The 17,265-nt window shown below is 43.1% G+C and overlaps 1 protein-coding gene across 5 annotated transcripts in view; it reads left to right on the top strand.

Moving 5' to 3' along the window:
* Window positions 1-14,797, top strand: part of GPAT3 (glycerol-3-phosphate acyltransferase 3) — an 84,719-nt gene extending 69,922 nt beyond the window's left edge. For all 5 annotated transcript variants that reach the window (XM_059144191.1, XM_059144114.1, XM_059144029.1 and 2 more), the window contains 9 exons: window positions 903-977; window positions 1,454-1,543; window positions 3,679-3,772; window positions 4,077-4,192; window positions 5,349-5,404; window positions 6,386-6,471; window positions 8,092-8,220; window positions 8,934-9,013; window positions 13,553-14,797. In XM_059144191.1, the coding sequence (XP_059000174.1) occupies window positions 903-977; window positions 1,454-1,543; window positions 3,679-3,772; window positions 4,077-4,192; window positions 5,349-5,404; window positions 6,386-6,471; window positions 8,092-8,220; window positions 8,934-9,013; window positions 13,553-13,649 (823 nt within the window). In that variant the 3' untranslated portion in view covers window positions 13,650-14,797. The remainder of the gene's footprint in view (window positions 1-902; window positions 978-1,453; window positions 1,544-3,678; window positions 3,773-4,076; window positions 4,193-5,348; window positions 5,405-6,385; window positions 6,472-8,091; window positions 8,221-8,933; window positions 9,014-13,552) is intronic.
* Window positions 14,798-17,265: the final 2,468 nt, after the last annotated feature.

Genomic DNA, 17,265 nt, shown 5'->3' with positions numbered 1-17,265 from the left:
AAATGAATATTAAATGAATATTAAAAGCACCTTTCAAAAATAGAAAGGGTCTATGTGGAGATTAGTGGTATTGTGAGTCAGCTTGTTACTAACTCCTATGTTAGCAGGAGCATACGGAAGGACAACAGACTTACATTAAAGGGTTTCTGCATGGTGCTATCATTTGGTGTTCTTATTATGAAAGGGCTTTTCCTGCTATTTGCTTTAAAGCAAATAAAAAATAAAAACTTCTGGTTTCCTGTTTAAGTAAGCCAACGTGAGAGTTCTCATAGATGTCACAAATTTTGAGAAAAATTTGAATTGTATCTCCCCCCATCATTAAAAAACACATAAGAGCAAGTTATTTTTAGACCTTTGGAAGATAGTTACAATCATACTATGCCCACCAGTGTATCCTGGACAAAGTAAGGTCACTACTTGTTGAAAAGTAGTCCTTCATACAATATAAAAATTTTTTCTTATATTATTCAAGCAGTTAATATGAGTATATTTAAAAACAAAATAATTCAGAAAAGCAAAAGGGCAAATGTTTTCATTTATCCTTCTCACAGCCTGTTTCACCCTGGGGGGGTTACATGATTGAGTTTGAGAGTTTTGTGAGTACGTTTGTTTCTAGGCCTTCTGTATACACCTGTATGTTATGCTTGGTATGATTTTGAAAAATGCTATCGTACTCTACATGTTATTTTGAAATTTATTTTGCTTTTTTTCCCTCTCAGAATGTACCCAGGACCACTCTTACATGTCAGAATCTATAGATTTACTCAGTTCTTTTACTGGCAGCACCGTATTCCATAGTGTAGTGGGAAAAGAACTTATTTTCAGTCTCATGATTTATGAACTGTTACTTCCCTTGGTCCCTTACCGTGCAATTAACTTTTGTATTACCTTGTCTTTTTCAGGGTTACCTTGGCTTTCATTGGCATCAGTTTGTTGGTTATAGGAACCACACTGGTTGGGCAGCTGCCAGACAGCAGGTGAAATGTTCCCTTCCACTCAGCCATAAATAGGATGGTCACTTCTTTTAGCGGTGTCCACAAGAAGAATATTTGATCCCTATGTATCGCATCAGATTTATGGCCTTGACGTACTTATTAAAATTTGGCCTCTTTAATAGCCATAGTTTGTATTTGACATGCCATCACACTTTCGTGTACCTGGTTAGAAATTCGTTCTCAAGGGGGAAATGGGGGCGGGAAAGGAAACACATGGTCAGGCTCACCGGGGTGAGACCGAAGAAACCTCCGCTTCTCATGGTCAGGAATCTGTCCTGGGAGTCTTGTCGGGTGGGAGCTGTTTTCCACTGGAGTTTTGTCTGAACGTCTCAGTGCGACTTTAAGAAGTGAACGGTGCGTGTGTTTCAGAGCACAGGCTGCTGGGAGGAGCACGTCGAGGGTTTTATTGTTTTGTTTCCTAGGAGTGCCTACCACGCACCGTTTTCTCTTTCTTTCAGCCTCAAAAACTGGTTGAGTGAACTGGTCCACCTGACCTGCTGCCGCATCTGTGTACGAGCCCTCTCCGGCACCATTCATTATCATAACAAGTGAGTGTCCGCCAGCTCCTTCTGTCTGCCTTCTGTCTGCCTTCTGTCCCTAAACCCAGAGGAAGCAGGTGAAGTCAGCGTGCTTCCAGTATGTTTGTCCCTGCTGCTTAGAGCATCACACACGTGACAGTCTTGCATGAAACACTTTTATTATTTTTTTTAAGGATTTTTATTTATTTACTTGATGGACAGAGATCACAAGCAGGCAGAGAGGCAGGCAGAGAGAGAGGGGGAAGCAGCCTCCCGCCGAGCAGAGAGCCTGAACGCGGGGCTCGATCCCAGGACCCCGAGACCACGACCTGAGCTGAAGGCAGACGCTTAAACACCGAGCCACCTAGGCACCCGCATGAAACACTTTTAAAAAGCCATCCATTTGCTGAAGGAACCACATAAGAATGTAATGACCCTTGATAATTGGGCATTTCTGGGGTGCAGGCCAGGCCTGTGCTTCTCCTAGGTCGTCCCCCTGGGCAGGCACTGCTGTCCTGTTGTGTAGGTGAACAGGGGAAACTCTGGGACTGGCTGGCTGAGGTCACATGACTAGTTTGTGGCAGAGTCAGGCTGTGAGCCGGGTCTGTGGGGAGGTGAGAAGTGAGGCCGTTGACAGGCCTGTGGTGTCGGGGACGGAGGACGGATTGTTAGCCCGTGAGGCTGCTTCCGAGCCTCAGCCCTGCTGTCCCAACGTTCCGTAACTGAGCCTGAAGACGGATCACTGCACTCTGCTTCCCTCACCCCTACCAGCAGAGGAGAGTGGTACCTGGCGGACATTAGTAGCCGACTGAAGGAACTTGGATTGCTTTTGAATTACTTTTCTGTTAACTCACTTTTATTCTTTTTACCTTTAACTTCATTGTTTTAAAAGTTTTGGAAAAGCCTCTCTTTTTTTGTTGACTGGATCTTTCTGCCTCATTTGTGGAAGGGAGACATTCTCTTCTTTGGCCTTACCATGTGTTACCAACATAAAAGGCCCCTTAAGTTTCTAAAATTACATGATTTTGACTTTGAGCTGTGAGTTTTGGGGATGAGAAAATGCTTTGGTAGAACTGTGGTTAAAAGAGCTACTATCTATAGAAAAGGTGTTTTAGCGGCACCTGGGTGGCTCAGCGGGTTAAAGCCTCTGCCTTTGGCTCGGGTCATGATCCCAGGGTTCTGGGATCGAGCCCTGCGTCGGGCTCTCTGCTCAGCAGGGAGCCTGCTTCCCCCTCTCTCTCTCTGCCTGCCTCTCTGCCTACTTGTGATCTCTGTCTGTCAGATAAATAGATAGATGAGATCTTTAAAAAAAAAAAAAGGTGTTTTAATTACATAGAGAGTTCACAACTTATTATGTATAGAATTTCTTCTAATTTTAAGGAAAGCATACTAAAGTTGTTATGCATTTGGTTCTTTCTTTTCTGTATTGGGCCAATGAAGACTGCTTTGCTTCATTAGTGTCAAATACTGGTTGAACTCTAGGACAGAGGTCGGCAGCTGAACTACGGGCCTAGAGGCCAAATGCAGCCTGCCGTCTGTTTGTTTGTGAAGAAAGTTTTATTGGAACATAGCCATGCTCATTCACTTATATATCGTCTGTGACTGCCTTTGTGTCAAAACAGCAGAGTCTAGTAGTTTTGACAGGGATTGGCTGGTTTGCAAAACCTCAGATACTTATTATCTGGCCCTCAATAGGAAAAGTTTGCCAACCTCCTTTTAAGGGGATCGGAGGGAGGAAACTACAGTAAATTGACTCTGTGGGTCACTGTGGGTCACTAAAGGTGATGCTTACGAAGACTGCAGTTGTAGGGAAGTACTTGAGTGAAGCTTGTATATCACAATATTAAATTTATGGATTCTTTATAACTCAGTCAAATATTTTTAAATCATCCTTTTTCATTATAAAAGGAAAATGGACAATTACAAAAAAACAATGTAAATATATATAAAGGGCAAGTCATTGGCCCCTTTTCCTGAACTCTTACCCCACTCCCATCACACTGCCTGGAGGTAACCTTTTTAAGATGGGACCATATACTTTGAAACTGTATTTTTTAATGTTCTTTTTAAAGCAAAATAGGATGAATCTATGGAAGCTGTTCTGCAAAGTAATGACAATTCTTCAGGTTTATTTTTTTTTTTTTTACCATTGTTTGTAATTGCAGGCAGTACAGACCCCAGAAGGGGGGCATTTGTGTTGCCAACCATACTTCCCCAATAGACGTCTTGATCTTGACGACGGATGGATGCTATGCCATGGTAAGAGCAGCTCAGTGAAGTGGTATTTCAGTGTACTTTTAATCTGCCTTTCTACTATCATAACTACGTTGAAAGACTTCTACTTTTTAAAGCTAGGGTATTTTAAGCTTCAAATTCAAAGGTGCTACTAAAGAAGACTTTTTGCTTATATTTGGCCATTCACATCCTAAGAACTTCAGTCAGTAGAAGAAGGCCAATCTTTTTTCTTCATGGAGAATAAGAACTTACTGGTACTTAAAAAAAAAGAAGCTTTCCTTGCCTAGGTGTGTCTTTACATGTTTCTTTTTGTCTCATGGCATTTTAGGTTGGTCAGGTCCATGGTGGATTGATGGGAATTATTCAGAGAGCTATGGTCAAGGCTTGTCCACATGTCTGGTTTGAACGCTCAGAGATGAAGGATCGACACTTGGTCACTAAGAGGTAAGCAGTGACAAAGGTTACTCGGTATCCTTTGGGGTAGCATAAAATCTGATAAATCTTGGCCTTCCTGCCAAAGAGGGCTGAGCAGTACCAAGGATTAAACCTAAAGTATGTGGAGTTTTATTTGTGGTTACCTTTTTCTGCTGAATCACCTGTCCTAGCTACATTCTTAAAAATTTTAAGCCTGTAGTCACAGCGGGAAGTATGAGATTAGAGGGCCCATGCGTTTGTGTTGCTGTGGCTTGGGTATAGCCCAGTCACTGAGTTTTCAGAATTAAAAATTACTACCTTGTAAGTTAAATAATTCGTACCTGTTTTGCTGAGTAAAGAGTTGGCTGATTTCTTGCCGGAAGTCCGTTCTCACTTAAGTCCATCTAGAGACAGAGCTAAAGCTCTTTATGAAACAGGAGGCTTGAGGATTTGGAATGGAGATGAGCTACCAGAAGCTTTTATTGGGTAACAGCTTTTTGTCTGAGGCCTTTAACTGCAGGCCCTGTGGTTTATTGCTTCTAGAAACATGAAGGCGTGCTCTATTTTTCAGAGTAAAATGAAAAGTCCTTGTTGAAATCTGTTTAAGGTCAGTGAAACTATTACCCAGTTGGAGAGTATTTATCAATGAGTGGCACACTGGGGGCTCTAAGTCTCTATGTGAGCCTTCCAGCGCCTGGAGAGCAGTTGGAAATCCAGGGCTGGCCCACGGAAGGTAGGACTCAAGGTGGAAGCCCCTTCTCAGCTTTATGGTGTCCGTGTCAGAGGACAGCTGAGCCTACTTATTTAAGGAGTTTCTGTATTCTTCATGGCCATGAGGCCGACTGGTCCAGCAATCAGTATTCCCATTTTCAGATGACAAACATATAAGTACATGGAAAAGAACACAACCCTCCTGACATGGGGGCCCCAGAGCCCATGTCCGTGATGACCTCAAATCCTTTGTTAGGAGTCGGCAGAAGGCACTGAAGTTGGCTAGCTGTGACATGAGAGCAACGGAAATAGTACAGATGAGCTTCGGCTTTTTTGAAAAGGGCCAATTTGAGTTGGTTCCCTTTACTTATGTCTTATTTTTCCCTCCTTCTTGCTGTACAATCGTATTTGTGAAGATAGAGTGTGGGGAGACCTTTATGGAGGTGGCATTTTGACCCGTTGTTCTTCTTCACAGACTGAAAGAACACATTGCTGATAAGAAAAAACTACCCATATTAATCTTTCCTGAAGGTAAGGAAGGGCGGCCGCTGACCAAGCCTTAGTTGACAAGGACCTGCCCGAAAAGCGTGGGAGGGCTGGGTGGTTCTGGACCAGCATTCTTGGTCCAGATCTGCCGTCCCCCAGGAATGAGCTGCCCTTCTCTGGGCTGGTAATCCCTTGCTTTCTTTTGACATTTGATGGAAGTCATGATGTCTTGTTCTTGTTTTTGTTTTTGGAAGTCATGGTGCCTTTTTGATCTTAAAACTATTTCTGTGTAATGAACTTGGACAGGTATTGTTCATAATTTTTCAAAAGTCCTTATTTTTATTTTTTATTTGTAAAAGATTTTATTTATTTATTTGAGAGAGAGAGAGATAGTGAGAGCACAAGTGCGAGGAGAGGGAAAAGCGACTTCTGGCTGGGCAGGCAGCCTGTTGTGGGGCTTGATCCAGGACCCCAGGATCATGACCTGAGCCTAATGCAGACGCTTAACCGACTGAGCCACCCCAGGGCCCCTCAAAGAGCCTTATTTTAAAGTATTGAGATTGTACCTATTATGCCGAAGTTATATCACTAGAGCATTTAATAACAAAGCAAAAGTTTGTTATGAAATTTGAGTAGAGCTGTTGAGTTACTTCCTTAAGCAGGGATTGATCTGTATCACAAAATGAGAGTAAACTATGATTTTGCTATGATTTATTTTATATCAAAATAATTCCTTTTAAAATTTGTTTGAGGGATGCCTGCATGGCTCAGTTAGGTGTCTGCCTTTGGTTCGGGTCATGATCCCAGGGTCCTGGGATTGAGTCCCACATTGGGCTCCCTGCTCAGCACGGAGCCTGCTTCTCCCTCTGCCTGCTGCTCCCCCTGCTTGTGCTCTTTCATTCTCACTGACTCTCTCTCAGATAAAACAAAACAAAATAAAATAAAATAAAATAAAATAAAATAAAATAAAAAAGTTTGTTTAAAAAACCCACCTTTAAAAGCCACCTCCTTTCCACCGCTCTGCAGGGACTTGCATCAACAACACTTCAGTCATGATGTTTAAAAAGGGAAGCTTTGAAATTGGAGGAACCATACATCCAGTCGCAATTAAGGTAAAACAGGTGCCCCTTCCTGGCCCCCCCAAAAGGGCAGTGACTCAGTAACTTTATTTTGATATAACTTCAACCTTAAAATCTGAAAGAATAACAAGCCCTTGTATACCCTTCTCCCTGTCCGAGCTTTATTACAATATATTGACCTGTAACATCGTCTAAGTTCATAGTATACCATATGTTGGCTTGATACACTCACGTACTGCAAAGTGCTTGCCGCCACCAGAGTTTTAGCGAACACCTCCGTCAGATCACGTAATTACTAGTTCTTTGTTACGGCGAGAACATTTAAGAGCTGTTCTCTTAGCAACTTTCAAGTGTATAATCAAGTATTTCTAACTATAGTCACCATGCTGTGCATTAGGTCCCCAGAACTCATTTATCTTAGAACGGAACGCTTGTGCCCTTCGACCAGCATCTCCCTGGTTCCTCCACCTCGTCTGCTCTCCTGCTGGGCCCCGGGGAACCACCGTCCTAGTCTCTGTTTCTGTCAGCTCAGCTCTTTCAGACTCTGCATATAAATGATACTACAGAGAACTTACCTTTCTCTGAGTTACATGACTTAGCATGGTGCTTTCAAGGTCCATCTGTTGTCACGAATGTCAGCTTTCCTTCTTTCTCGCGGCTCAGTAGCATTCCATTGGGTATACACTACGTCTCCCTTCCCAGTTCATCTGTTGGCAGACACGTAGGCTGTTTCCAGATCTTGGTTCTTATGAATACTGCGCTGCAATGACTGTGGGGTACAGATATCTCTTCAAGATCTTTCCATTTCCTCTGGCTATATACCCCAAAGCAGGATTGCTGGGTCATGTGGTAGTTCCATTTTTGATTCTTTGAGGACTCACACTGTTTTCTCTAGTGACTGTACTGATTTACATCCCCACCACCATTCCCTTTTCTCTATATCTGTCTTTTCTTTTTTCAAATCTGTTTTACATAATTGCATTCTGCGCTAGATGTAATTTGAAGAAAATGATTTATAATTTTCTGCTAAGCCAGAATGTTTAGAAACCACAAGTTTAAACTTTCTCAGTTTGTAAACTGAGTCTCAGAGACGACATATAATCTGCCTCCCAGTCACACGGCTGGTTGGCGGAGAAATTGTGATGTCATTATATTAGAACTATTTAGCCAACCAGCGAATTCTAAAGACCTCCTATGTATAAGGTCTTCCTCAAGGCCTTTGTGTACTTGTTACTCAGATTCACCAACTGTTCGCATTTTTCCCTGTTGGCTGGATATTTCTCTCTCTATGGATGTGTGTACAGACAGGTCCCCGGGGACAGGGTGCCTGGCATCGTGTTGAGTAATGAAGACATAGTCAGTAATAAGCAGAAGAGTAATGGTGCCCACTTTTGCCTGCCTTCAGTTAAGTGGGGAGACTGATCTTTCGGACTCGGGGGGATAACCCTCTTGTTGCAGCACTCTGGGGTTCGGGTCAGAGGAGTCAGCTGGCCCGGTTTACTTCTTCAATCCCTTCCGTCAAACGAAGTAGCTTCTCTTTTTCTGGGGGTCTGATAGACATGTTTGGCTTGTCATCTTAGAACCACTGATATGGATAAGAGAGGCCACCACTTTGTTCATAACTGGGATGTATTTTCTTTTCTTTTTTCTCAGTATAACCCTCAGTTTGGGGATGCATTTTGGAACAGTAGTAAGTACAACATGGTGAGCTACCTGCTTCGAATGATGACCAGCTGGGCCATCGTCTGTGACGTGTGGTACATGCCCCCCATGACCAGAGAGGTATCTATCTATAGGTAGCAACTGGTCTTTGGTGCTTTATTCAGTCAGTCAGATCACGGCGAGAAAACTTACGTAAAATCCTGGGTGCCTCCCTTACCCCCATTAGCTAGAGATGGACTTCCTTTCTGCTTTCTCAGCAAATGGGTCATTTAAAGTAAAAAATTGTATTCAGGTTTCTTCAAATAAGGTTATTTTGAATTCAGAGACTTTTTTCCATAATTGTTTTTACAGTTGCTGTTGGTTTAGTGAACCTACAGATATTATGGAATGTTGTATGTTGGAGAAGACTAATAGTGTAATAAATATATATACATGAGAGATACAAATTAAACAATACAGTACTTCATTTTCTTGATAGAACAAATGATATTTTCTATGATTGAGAACAGTGCTGAGCTAAAATGTGAATCTTCCTTTTTAGAAAAGAGAGAGAAAGAGTGCAAGGACACGCGCATGTGGGGGAGAGGGGAAGAGGGAGAGAGATTCTCTTAAGCAGGTGTCACGCCCAGTGTGGAGCCTGATGTGGGACTGGATCTTACCACCCTGAGATCGTGACCGAAGCTGAGAGCAAGAGTCAGACACTGAACTGACTGAGACACCCACCGCCCCTGAATCTTACATTTTAAAACAAATCTGAAGACTATGATAAATTTATTCAAGAATTATTTGAAAACTCTATTCCCACCATGTGCTGGTAACTGTCTTTTCCCCAGGAAGGAGAAGACGCCGTCCAGTTTGCTAACAGGGTTAAGTCTGCCATTGCTGTGCAAGGAGGGTTGACTGAGCTTCCCTGGTAAGACATTTTCAGAAGTACTGTCATTTTCTTTTTATTAAAAAATCACTTTCAATAATGTCATTGATTGTACTGGTTAGCAGAGGTTTAGCTGAAAGTGACTGTGGTTTACGTAAAAGGGCGGTGGCTTCGAGAAGGTAGAGGTTTGCCCCTCCTGCTTAAACGTGGGCAGCGCAGGCTGGTGTGACAGGTCCTTCCGTGTTCTCCACCCTCCGTGTGCCTCCGCCACAGGGGCCCGGACGCCTGCTCCAGCGCTACTCCACGTGGAGAAAATGGCCCGCAGGAAGGAATGGAAGTAGGGGCCCACGCGTCTCTTTAAGAGCACGGGATGGGTGCTGGGAATGTCACGTCCACCTCTTGGCTCGACCTCAAGTTATGTGATAAGAAGGCTGGCGAATGCCATCTTTGTTCCCGAAGGCCCTATGTCTAGCTAAAACGGAAGGTTCTTTTGCTGAAGAAGAAAGTGAGAATAGATTTGGGGGTGGGGAATGGGCCCTGGGAGCAGGGGCAGTGTATGGGCTTGTTCATACTTAACGCTCGCTGTGACTCTGTTGAAGAAAACTTAAAGACTTGAAAGGAAATAAGTGAAATATTTTAGTTATGGGAACTTTGGATTTAATTTTTTGTTTGAGGAGAGTTGTGTGTAGGTGAGTGTATTAGTCGGCTTGGGCTGCCGTAACAAACTACCACAGCCCCAGCGGCTTAAACAGCAGAAATGTATTTTCTCACAGTTCTGAAGGCTGGTAGTCTGAGATCAGGGTGCCAGCAAGGTCGCTTTCTGGTCAAGGCTCTCTCTCCCTTTCAGCTGGCAAACGGCCACCTTCTTGCCTTTGTGTGAATTTGGGGAGAGAGGGTGAGAGAAGACAGCAGGCTCACAGGTGTCTCTTCTTATAGGGGCACTAGTCCTACCTTGAAAATTAGTGACCGCTCTTAAGGCCTCATGTAAAACTAATTACTTCCCAAGGGTTCCATCTCCAAATACCATCTTACTGGGGGTTAGGTCTTCACTATGTGAATTTGGGGAAGTGCATATACTTTCAGTCTGTATTAGTGAGGGGTAACTCTACCTACATTATAATGGGAGATGAATCATACTTCAGATCCTGTAAGTTCATTAAGTTCCCCTGTTTATCTTTTTTTGGTGTTTTCAAAACACTTCGCATGAAGAGTTTGCTGGAGGCACTTAGAGTCACATTCTCGGAGCAGGATTTGGCTGAGTCAGGCTCAGCCTGTTGCCACGAACTCCTGAACCTGCAGAGGGACCCAGGACTGCTCAGGAATTAAACTTCTGGAATAAGAACTAATAAGGACTAGCTGGATCCTTTTTTTTTTTTTTTTTTAAGATTTTATTTATTTATTTGTCAGAAAGAGAGAAAGAGAACACAAGCAAGGGAAGAGGCAGAGGGGGAAGCAGGCTTCCTGCTGAGCAGGGAGCCCAACGTGGGGCTTGATCCCAGGACGCTGGCTCATGACCTGAGTCCAAGGCAGACGCTTCACTGACTGAGGCCCCCAGGCGTCCTGCCAGCTGGATTCTTATACTTCTTTATGCAAGGCTGGGGGATGTCTCCAGAATATTTTATCCATTCATATACCTTTTTTTTTTTTTTAAAATATTTTGTTTCTTAATTTGTCAGAGTGTGCGCACAAGCAGGGGGAGAGGAAAGCAGAGGCAGAGGGAGAAGCAGGCTTCCCGCTAAGCAAGAAGCCCGATGTGGGACTGGACCGCAGGACCCTGGGATCATGACCCCAGCTGCAGGCAGGCGCTTCACAGACTGAGCCCCTCAGGCGCCCTCCATTCATGCATCTTGATACAACCCATTTTGCCCAGGAAACTTGCTTCTGGCATCCGTTATGCTAATTAGGAAGCCACTAATTTCTGTAGTGAAAACCCATTTCTAAAATTCCTTGTGTGAATTAACAAGGTTTAGGAAGTTGATAGAAAACAAAGGCAGCTGGAGCCTTAGAGTGGCAGCTGCGGAGGGTGGCCCCGCGGACCGCCCCGGGGTGTGAGTTCCTGACTTAACGGCCACCCGGCTGGCCCTAAGGTCAGGATGAGGGTCAGGAGAGGCTGAAACAAATATTTGTATCACACTACCTAAGCCGAAATACGGGAAACTAAATCACGGATGCCACAGCATCCTGAAATGACGGACTTCCGCAGGTCCTAGCTTATGAATGCCCTAGTGAGCCAAGTTCACTCTGCATCCGGCTTTCTCTTTCCTGCTCCTTGTTTTCATTTCTTTACTCTGCTTTTTCTCACCTGACTTCTCAGCCCTGCTTCTGCCCTGAAGCCATATGAAAATCTTGGAGCTTTGAAACAGTAGCCTCAGACACGGAAGAGAGGAAGAAATCCTTGAAAGATAATAGCCTACCCAAGTCAGCCACAGGACAGATCTCATTCAGATTGGCTTAAACAAAATGTGTCAGAAAGCATCCTTAGGGGGTGCCTGGGTGGCTCAGTGGGTTAAGCATCTGCCTTCAGTTCAGGTCATGATCTCAGGGTCTTGGGATGAGCCCCATGTCAGGCTTCCTGCTCGGAGGGGAGTCTGTTTCAACCTTTCCCTCTGCCCACCACCCCGCATCACCACTTGTGCGCGCTCTCCCTCAAATAAGTAAGTATAATCCTTAAAAAAAAAATCCTAAAAAAAATGATCCCCAGAATTTTTCAATTCCCTTTTATTGGGCCGTATGCAATTTTGTTATAAGTGATTACTTTTAATTACTTAACTTCTTCTTTAAAAAATAAAAGCCTCACCGCCTTTTCAGGTGTGTGTGTCATTCACACACTCGGTATGAATTTTTTTTCTAGATTAAATGGGAACTCGACTGTATCATCTTAAACAGGCTTATATATATGGCTGCTGGTCTCCTCAGGAACTCAAATCTGCTGCCATTGCAAAGGGGAATTGGGCAAAACTTTAAAGTCTCTAGAAGGGGTAAGGCACAGTTGGGGTGCTCAGAGCAGTGTGTTTTCTCGGTGCTTAGGAGAGTTGCCTCAAAATAATGTCAGGATGCTTGGGGCAAATGTTGTTTTTTCGTCAGTTTTGGCCTGGACCTTAGGAAAGAAAGAATGGTCTTTCTTCTGCCTCTCCCTCTGCCACTGAGTTCTTACTATTCAGAATTCACATAAATGCAGTGAATACTTAGAGGTAGCTCCTTTGGATAAAAGAGGCTTTGGGGGACAATTCTGGGGAGCTAACAACAATTTATAACCTGTTTCAAGGGAATTTCCTCCAGCTGAGCCCCTGGAAGATGTGTGGAGCTCAGTCTATTCCAAGTCGAGGACTTGTTGTGGGCTGTGTCCTGGATTTGAGTCTGGATTTGGTTCAGGCAGGCGCTTGTTTGTCGGTCAAGTTCTGTCTTCGTGGCATTGAGTTCATGGGCTAACCTGTGATCCGCTCATCATCATCAGAGAGCACTTGGTAAACATTCGTGCTTAGCTGGGTTAAAATTAAACAGGCACAGTATGAAGTAAGCAAGTTCACCGTCCATGTGCCCTAGGAGTTCAAAATCAAAGACATTACATTAGGAGAGAAATTGTGGCCCCTTATAATCCAGTCTCCTGCCAGAGCTTCCACTTTGTTGTTTCTTTGTGTTGTCCTAAGAAGGAAAGGTGTGCAGAGTCCTTATAACCCAGGCAGTGCTGTTTTTACCACTCTGGACAGAGTTCAAAGATTCACAGGCTCTGAATTCAGGAATGCTGCTTACACAGGCACTAACTACTGCTTCAATGCAATTTATGATTTTGTTGTTTGTTTTTATTTGGAGTCTGTTTTGGAATAGGGAAGATTATAAATACTTGAAATATGTAGTGCTTTGAATGAAAATACAAGTTGGTAGACATAGGATTAGATATGAATAATGATTAACCCATCTATCTTTAAGTAATTTACCCATATACATACAGTACCCTCACCATTACTTGTGTGTATATTTTAAGTGTTCCAGGTGATTTTCTAGTTGACATAAGACACAAGTTGATTAGATGAAAGAAAACAATACTTTGCTTTCCTTGGGGGAAAGGAGAGGTAAACAATTAATATAAAGTCCAAATATGAGTATAGCGACCCCAAATTCTAAAAAGAAACTGTGTGGAGATATTGCTCTATATTTTGTTTATTTCTTTAACTTATTCTTTTAGAGAGAGAGAGAGAGAGGCTAGGGGTGGAGGCAGAGGAAGAGACCCAAGGAGGTTCCATGCCTGGTGCAGAGCCTCATGCGGGGTTTGACCTCTTGACTCTGAGATCATGATCTGAGCCACAATCAGAGTCGGTCACTTAACTGACTGAGCCACCCAGGCGCCCCTGACTTTTTTATTCTATATGCTAGTCAAGCGTCAGAGGGCTTGCTCCTTCCCCAAAGTACTCCGCTGTGGTGCATGGTAGAACAGGGACTGAAACCTGGGTCTTTCTGCTTTCAAAGCCTGCGTTCTTTGGCCCATGGCCATTTAAGTGTCGTGGCACAACCAGGTATTAGCAGCTCATGCTTGTTAACCCGCTGTTGGGTCTGTATCTTATTTATTTGCTTTTTTAATCCCAGGGATGGAGGGCTGAAGAGAGCAAAGGTGAAGGACACCTTCAAGGAGGAGCAGCAGAAGAATTACAGCAAGATGCTTGTGGGCAACGGGTCTCTCTGAGTCGGACTCCGTGCTACCCTGGTCATCAAGTTTGGCTTCCCAGAACCAGCCCCTAGAAATGGAATGTGCTGGGGTTTTTTGGCGAGGGAGTAGAGTGTAGTTTTGTTTTACTGTTTTGGTTTATTTGCTGCTGCTGTTAATCTTTTCTACAGGTTGGATTGTCTCTACCTCTTTATGCCAAAAGCAGAACCCAGCGGGGTAGGGGGCGTTTCGGCTTTTGTTGTCGCTATAGCAGTAGCCTCATGAATTGTAAGGTAGTTCACTGAGTTGAAACAGATCCTGCCTTTTGTAAGATGATGACATCATCATTAATCAAATGAAATACTTCTGCAGGGAAAAAGTGCTTCTCAAACACTTTTGGAACTCACTGTGTTTCTCAAAAAAAATCCCCCTTGCTCTCTTGGTGATTAATTTTCTCACTCCTTCTCCCCTTACCTCTCCTTCAGTCCCTTGAACAGTGAGATCACACATCGGTTCAGGGTCCCCTCCATGGTTACCTTCTACTGCAAGATCGAAAAGAAAAATGGAGGATGTTCTTTAGGAGAAAGGGCAGATTTGTGGCCACTTGATCTGAAAGTTGAAAGCAAATGTAAATATTTTTTTTAATAGTGTGTTAGAGGCGAACTTCAATTTGGTCAGCTGTACCAAAGAAAAGTGTGTGCAGGTTACTGTGTGTGTTTATAGGTAGGTGAATTTTGAATAAATCCTTTTAGCTGGCAACTGCTGATAAAGTTTTATTAAGTTTTCCTTGTTTGTACACTAAAGATCTATATCTAGTGCCTCTCCTATCTCCTGATTTGATGTTGTACTGAAATGTGTTTTCAAACAGGAGGAGCCCTTAACAACCACACGTCACGTTGTCTTCAGCGGGGGTCTGAGTGAGCCCCTCACCCTCCACCCCTTTGAGGTTTCTTTCAGAATGTTGCCAGTTCCTTAAACAGAAAAATAAGTGGAAAAATTACCTTTTGGAAACTGAGCCTTAAATTTTTTAAGGGGAAATAAGTGTTTCCCGACTCACACAGCATAAGCAATGTTGGATGGCAATGTCATGCCGTGTTATACTCGGAGAGTATTGTCTCTCTTCCGGTAACCATGTACAAAATGTGAAACTGTCTCACCGTGAATATAAATAAATTCTATATTTCTAAGTGTGTGTCCATTGTGTTCCCTCTCCTCTACCCTCTTCTGGTTGGGGTAAGTTAAATTTTTTCTTCTTATAAACAAAGATTGTTTGTTTTCCATATCAGTGACATTAGCTAGAATTTGTTGGACCGGAACCGTCTGGGAAGTGAGAATGTGAACAGCTAGTTTTGTTTGTTTTTTTCTTTTTTTGGTAGCCTGGTTATCTGGACTTTGACCCTGTGAACTCTGCCTTGAGCTAGCCATAGACTTCACTTAATTTGTAGGTGAACTTGGGCAACTCTCTTCCAACTGACTCTAGGTATGTCCAGTGCAGCCCTATCAGTCGTCCTTCCGTCGAACCAGATGGGTCTGATGCCAAAGGAACTTCTGTAACCAGTTTCCCCAACGGTCACTGCTCTTCTGTTCTTCCATGCTCCCCCCATCCTTTTTACTGTGTTCCTACCCTTTGTTTCTTAACTTCGATCTTTCTTTTTCTTTTTTAAAATTTTGATTTTAAGTAATTTCTACACCCAGTGGGGGCCTGAACCCATCACCCTAAGATCAGGAGTTGCGAGCTCCACGGATTGAGGCAGGTAGGTGCCTGATTCTTCTCTTTGTTCTGGACTGAAAATCCGCAGATTCATTTATGTATGTCGGGGTGACTCTTCGTCTTTTTTCTCCTCAGAGAGTTCCTTTTTCCCTTTCACTTTTCATATTCAATATAACTTGAGTTAATGCAGCCGCTTTATTAATTAGTCCACTTTTGGGAAAAGCAGATAGGACAGCAAACGACTGTTTTGTTCGGACACCAATGAGTGGTATATTTCCAAGAGCACTGTTAGAGCAGTGATGGATCACAAAGTCATTAGAAAATCTAATGCTATCTCAGTAAAAACTTTTGTGTGTCTTTGACTCACACCACTAATTTTCACGTTGTTTGGGGAATTGCCGTACTGCCGCAAACATGTTCGTGGTGAGCACATGTGGCTCAGACTTAGCCTGTGCTCTCTAGAAATCGCGTGTTTGCATTTGCCATCCCTAATATTGTATTATACCCACTTTAGAAATACTTTCCCCAGAGTTTCGTCTTCTAAACTTCTGAGTCATCTGTAATTATAATGGGATATCAAGGGTGGGGAGAATTTGGTAGAAAAATCCCATGAGATAAGACCTTTCATCTAACCTGTGCATAGATTCATTCATTGAGCCTCAAGTTTGCCTTTTTAAATTCCAAATCTGTCCTGGTCTTATTTACAGACACAGTGTTCTAGGAATGCCAAGATTTTCTGAAATATCCTGGCATATTTTAGGATTGGATGAGCACCCATGGTAGGAAACAGTAAAGATACTCGAAGCATGGGAAATAGTCCTGGGTCATAGTCTGGAGCAAAGAACAGTCCTGAGGGAAGTTTCCTGGATAAGCCGACTTTCCGAGGCACATTCAGCTTTGTGGTGGCGGCTTGCCCGCGTCCCTTTTGTACATATGCTGCACTTCGGGCATTCTGTTGGTAACTCGAGGGTTCTTCATTTCCCGTGGCTACAGATAATGTTCTGTGGTCATGAGGATGGCCTTTCGGCCAGAGTTGCTCTCAGTTTTGCTCTCTGAGATGAGGCTTTCCACCAGGCCTGAGGAGGATGTGATAGGAGGTGGGGCGAAGCTGGCATTCGGGACTGGGACTGAAAACTAGGGGTCCTGGTGAGGATCCTGACAGAAACTGTGGGCTTGCATTTGTTTATTTAGCACTGGTTTCTACTGCATCGATGCTGGTAGTATTCGATGTTATTTTTTGGAGGAACGGTTAAGTTGCTGAGAGTGAGTTACGCAGACCTTTTTTGCTTGTGGCTCCAGCGCTCACAAGAGTGAGCTTCTGCTTCTCAGTTATCTTTTTCTTCACTGTGCAGTTGTAGAGTACACAAGTGTGTATGAAAGTGTGCAGGTACACTTCAAGGGCAATGGTACATTGCAAGTGTATTTCCCAGTGTTACTGGATATGTGTTACCCAGGCCAATAAGTAGAATGAATGACTGTATGTCCTAGAAGGCATGGAAAGTCATAACTTGTTATTCCGTTTAATATTGGTGGACAGTAGTGTTGTTTATAGCTCTGTTGTAAATGTCTCCTGGTGTACACAAGAGTTTTTTTGCTAATTGGTATGTTTAATAGGAATTAGGATTTCTTCATAGTAGATATCAGAATGTTTAACTTTAGTGTAGAAACCTCCAAACTGTTTCAAAAAGGTTGAATCATTTTACATGACCTGTCCGTGTAGGACAGCAACATTTATATTTAGTGTAACAACATATTTGGATTTATTTTTCATTATTTTATTTTGTACTTTCACTTTCTTCCAGTTTTTCTCCTTTCTTGCCTTACTTTCATTTTCCCATTTTTTCTACTTAAATTGGAGGTTTATGGGTTTTTATTTGTTTTGTGGTTACCTTGTAAATTTCACCTTGCACACTTATCAAAGTGTAAAATGGGTCACTATCCTTT

This window comes from Mustela lutreola, chromosome 1 (genome assembly GCF_030435805.1).
Source record: "Mustela lutreola isolate mMusLut2 chromosome 1, mMusLut2.pri, whole genome shotgun sequence".
NCBI lineage: Eukaryota > Metazoa > Chordata > Mammalia > Carnivora > Mustelidae > Mustela > Mustela lutreola.
This window is presented reverse-complemented; position numbering and strand designations above follow the sequence as displayed.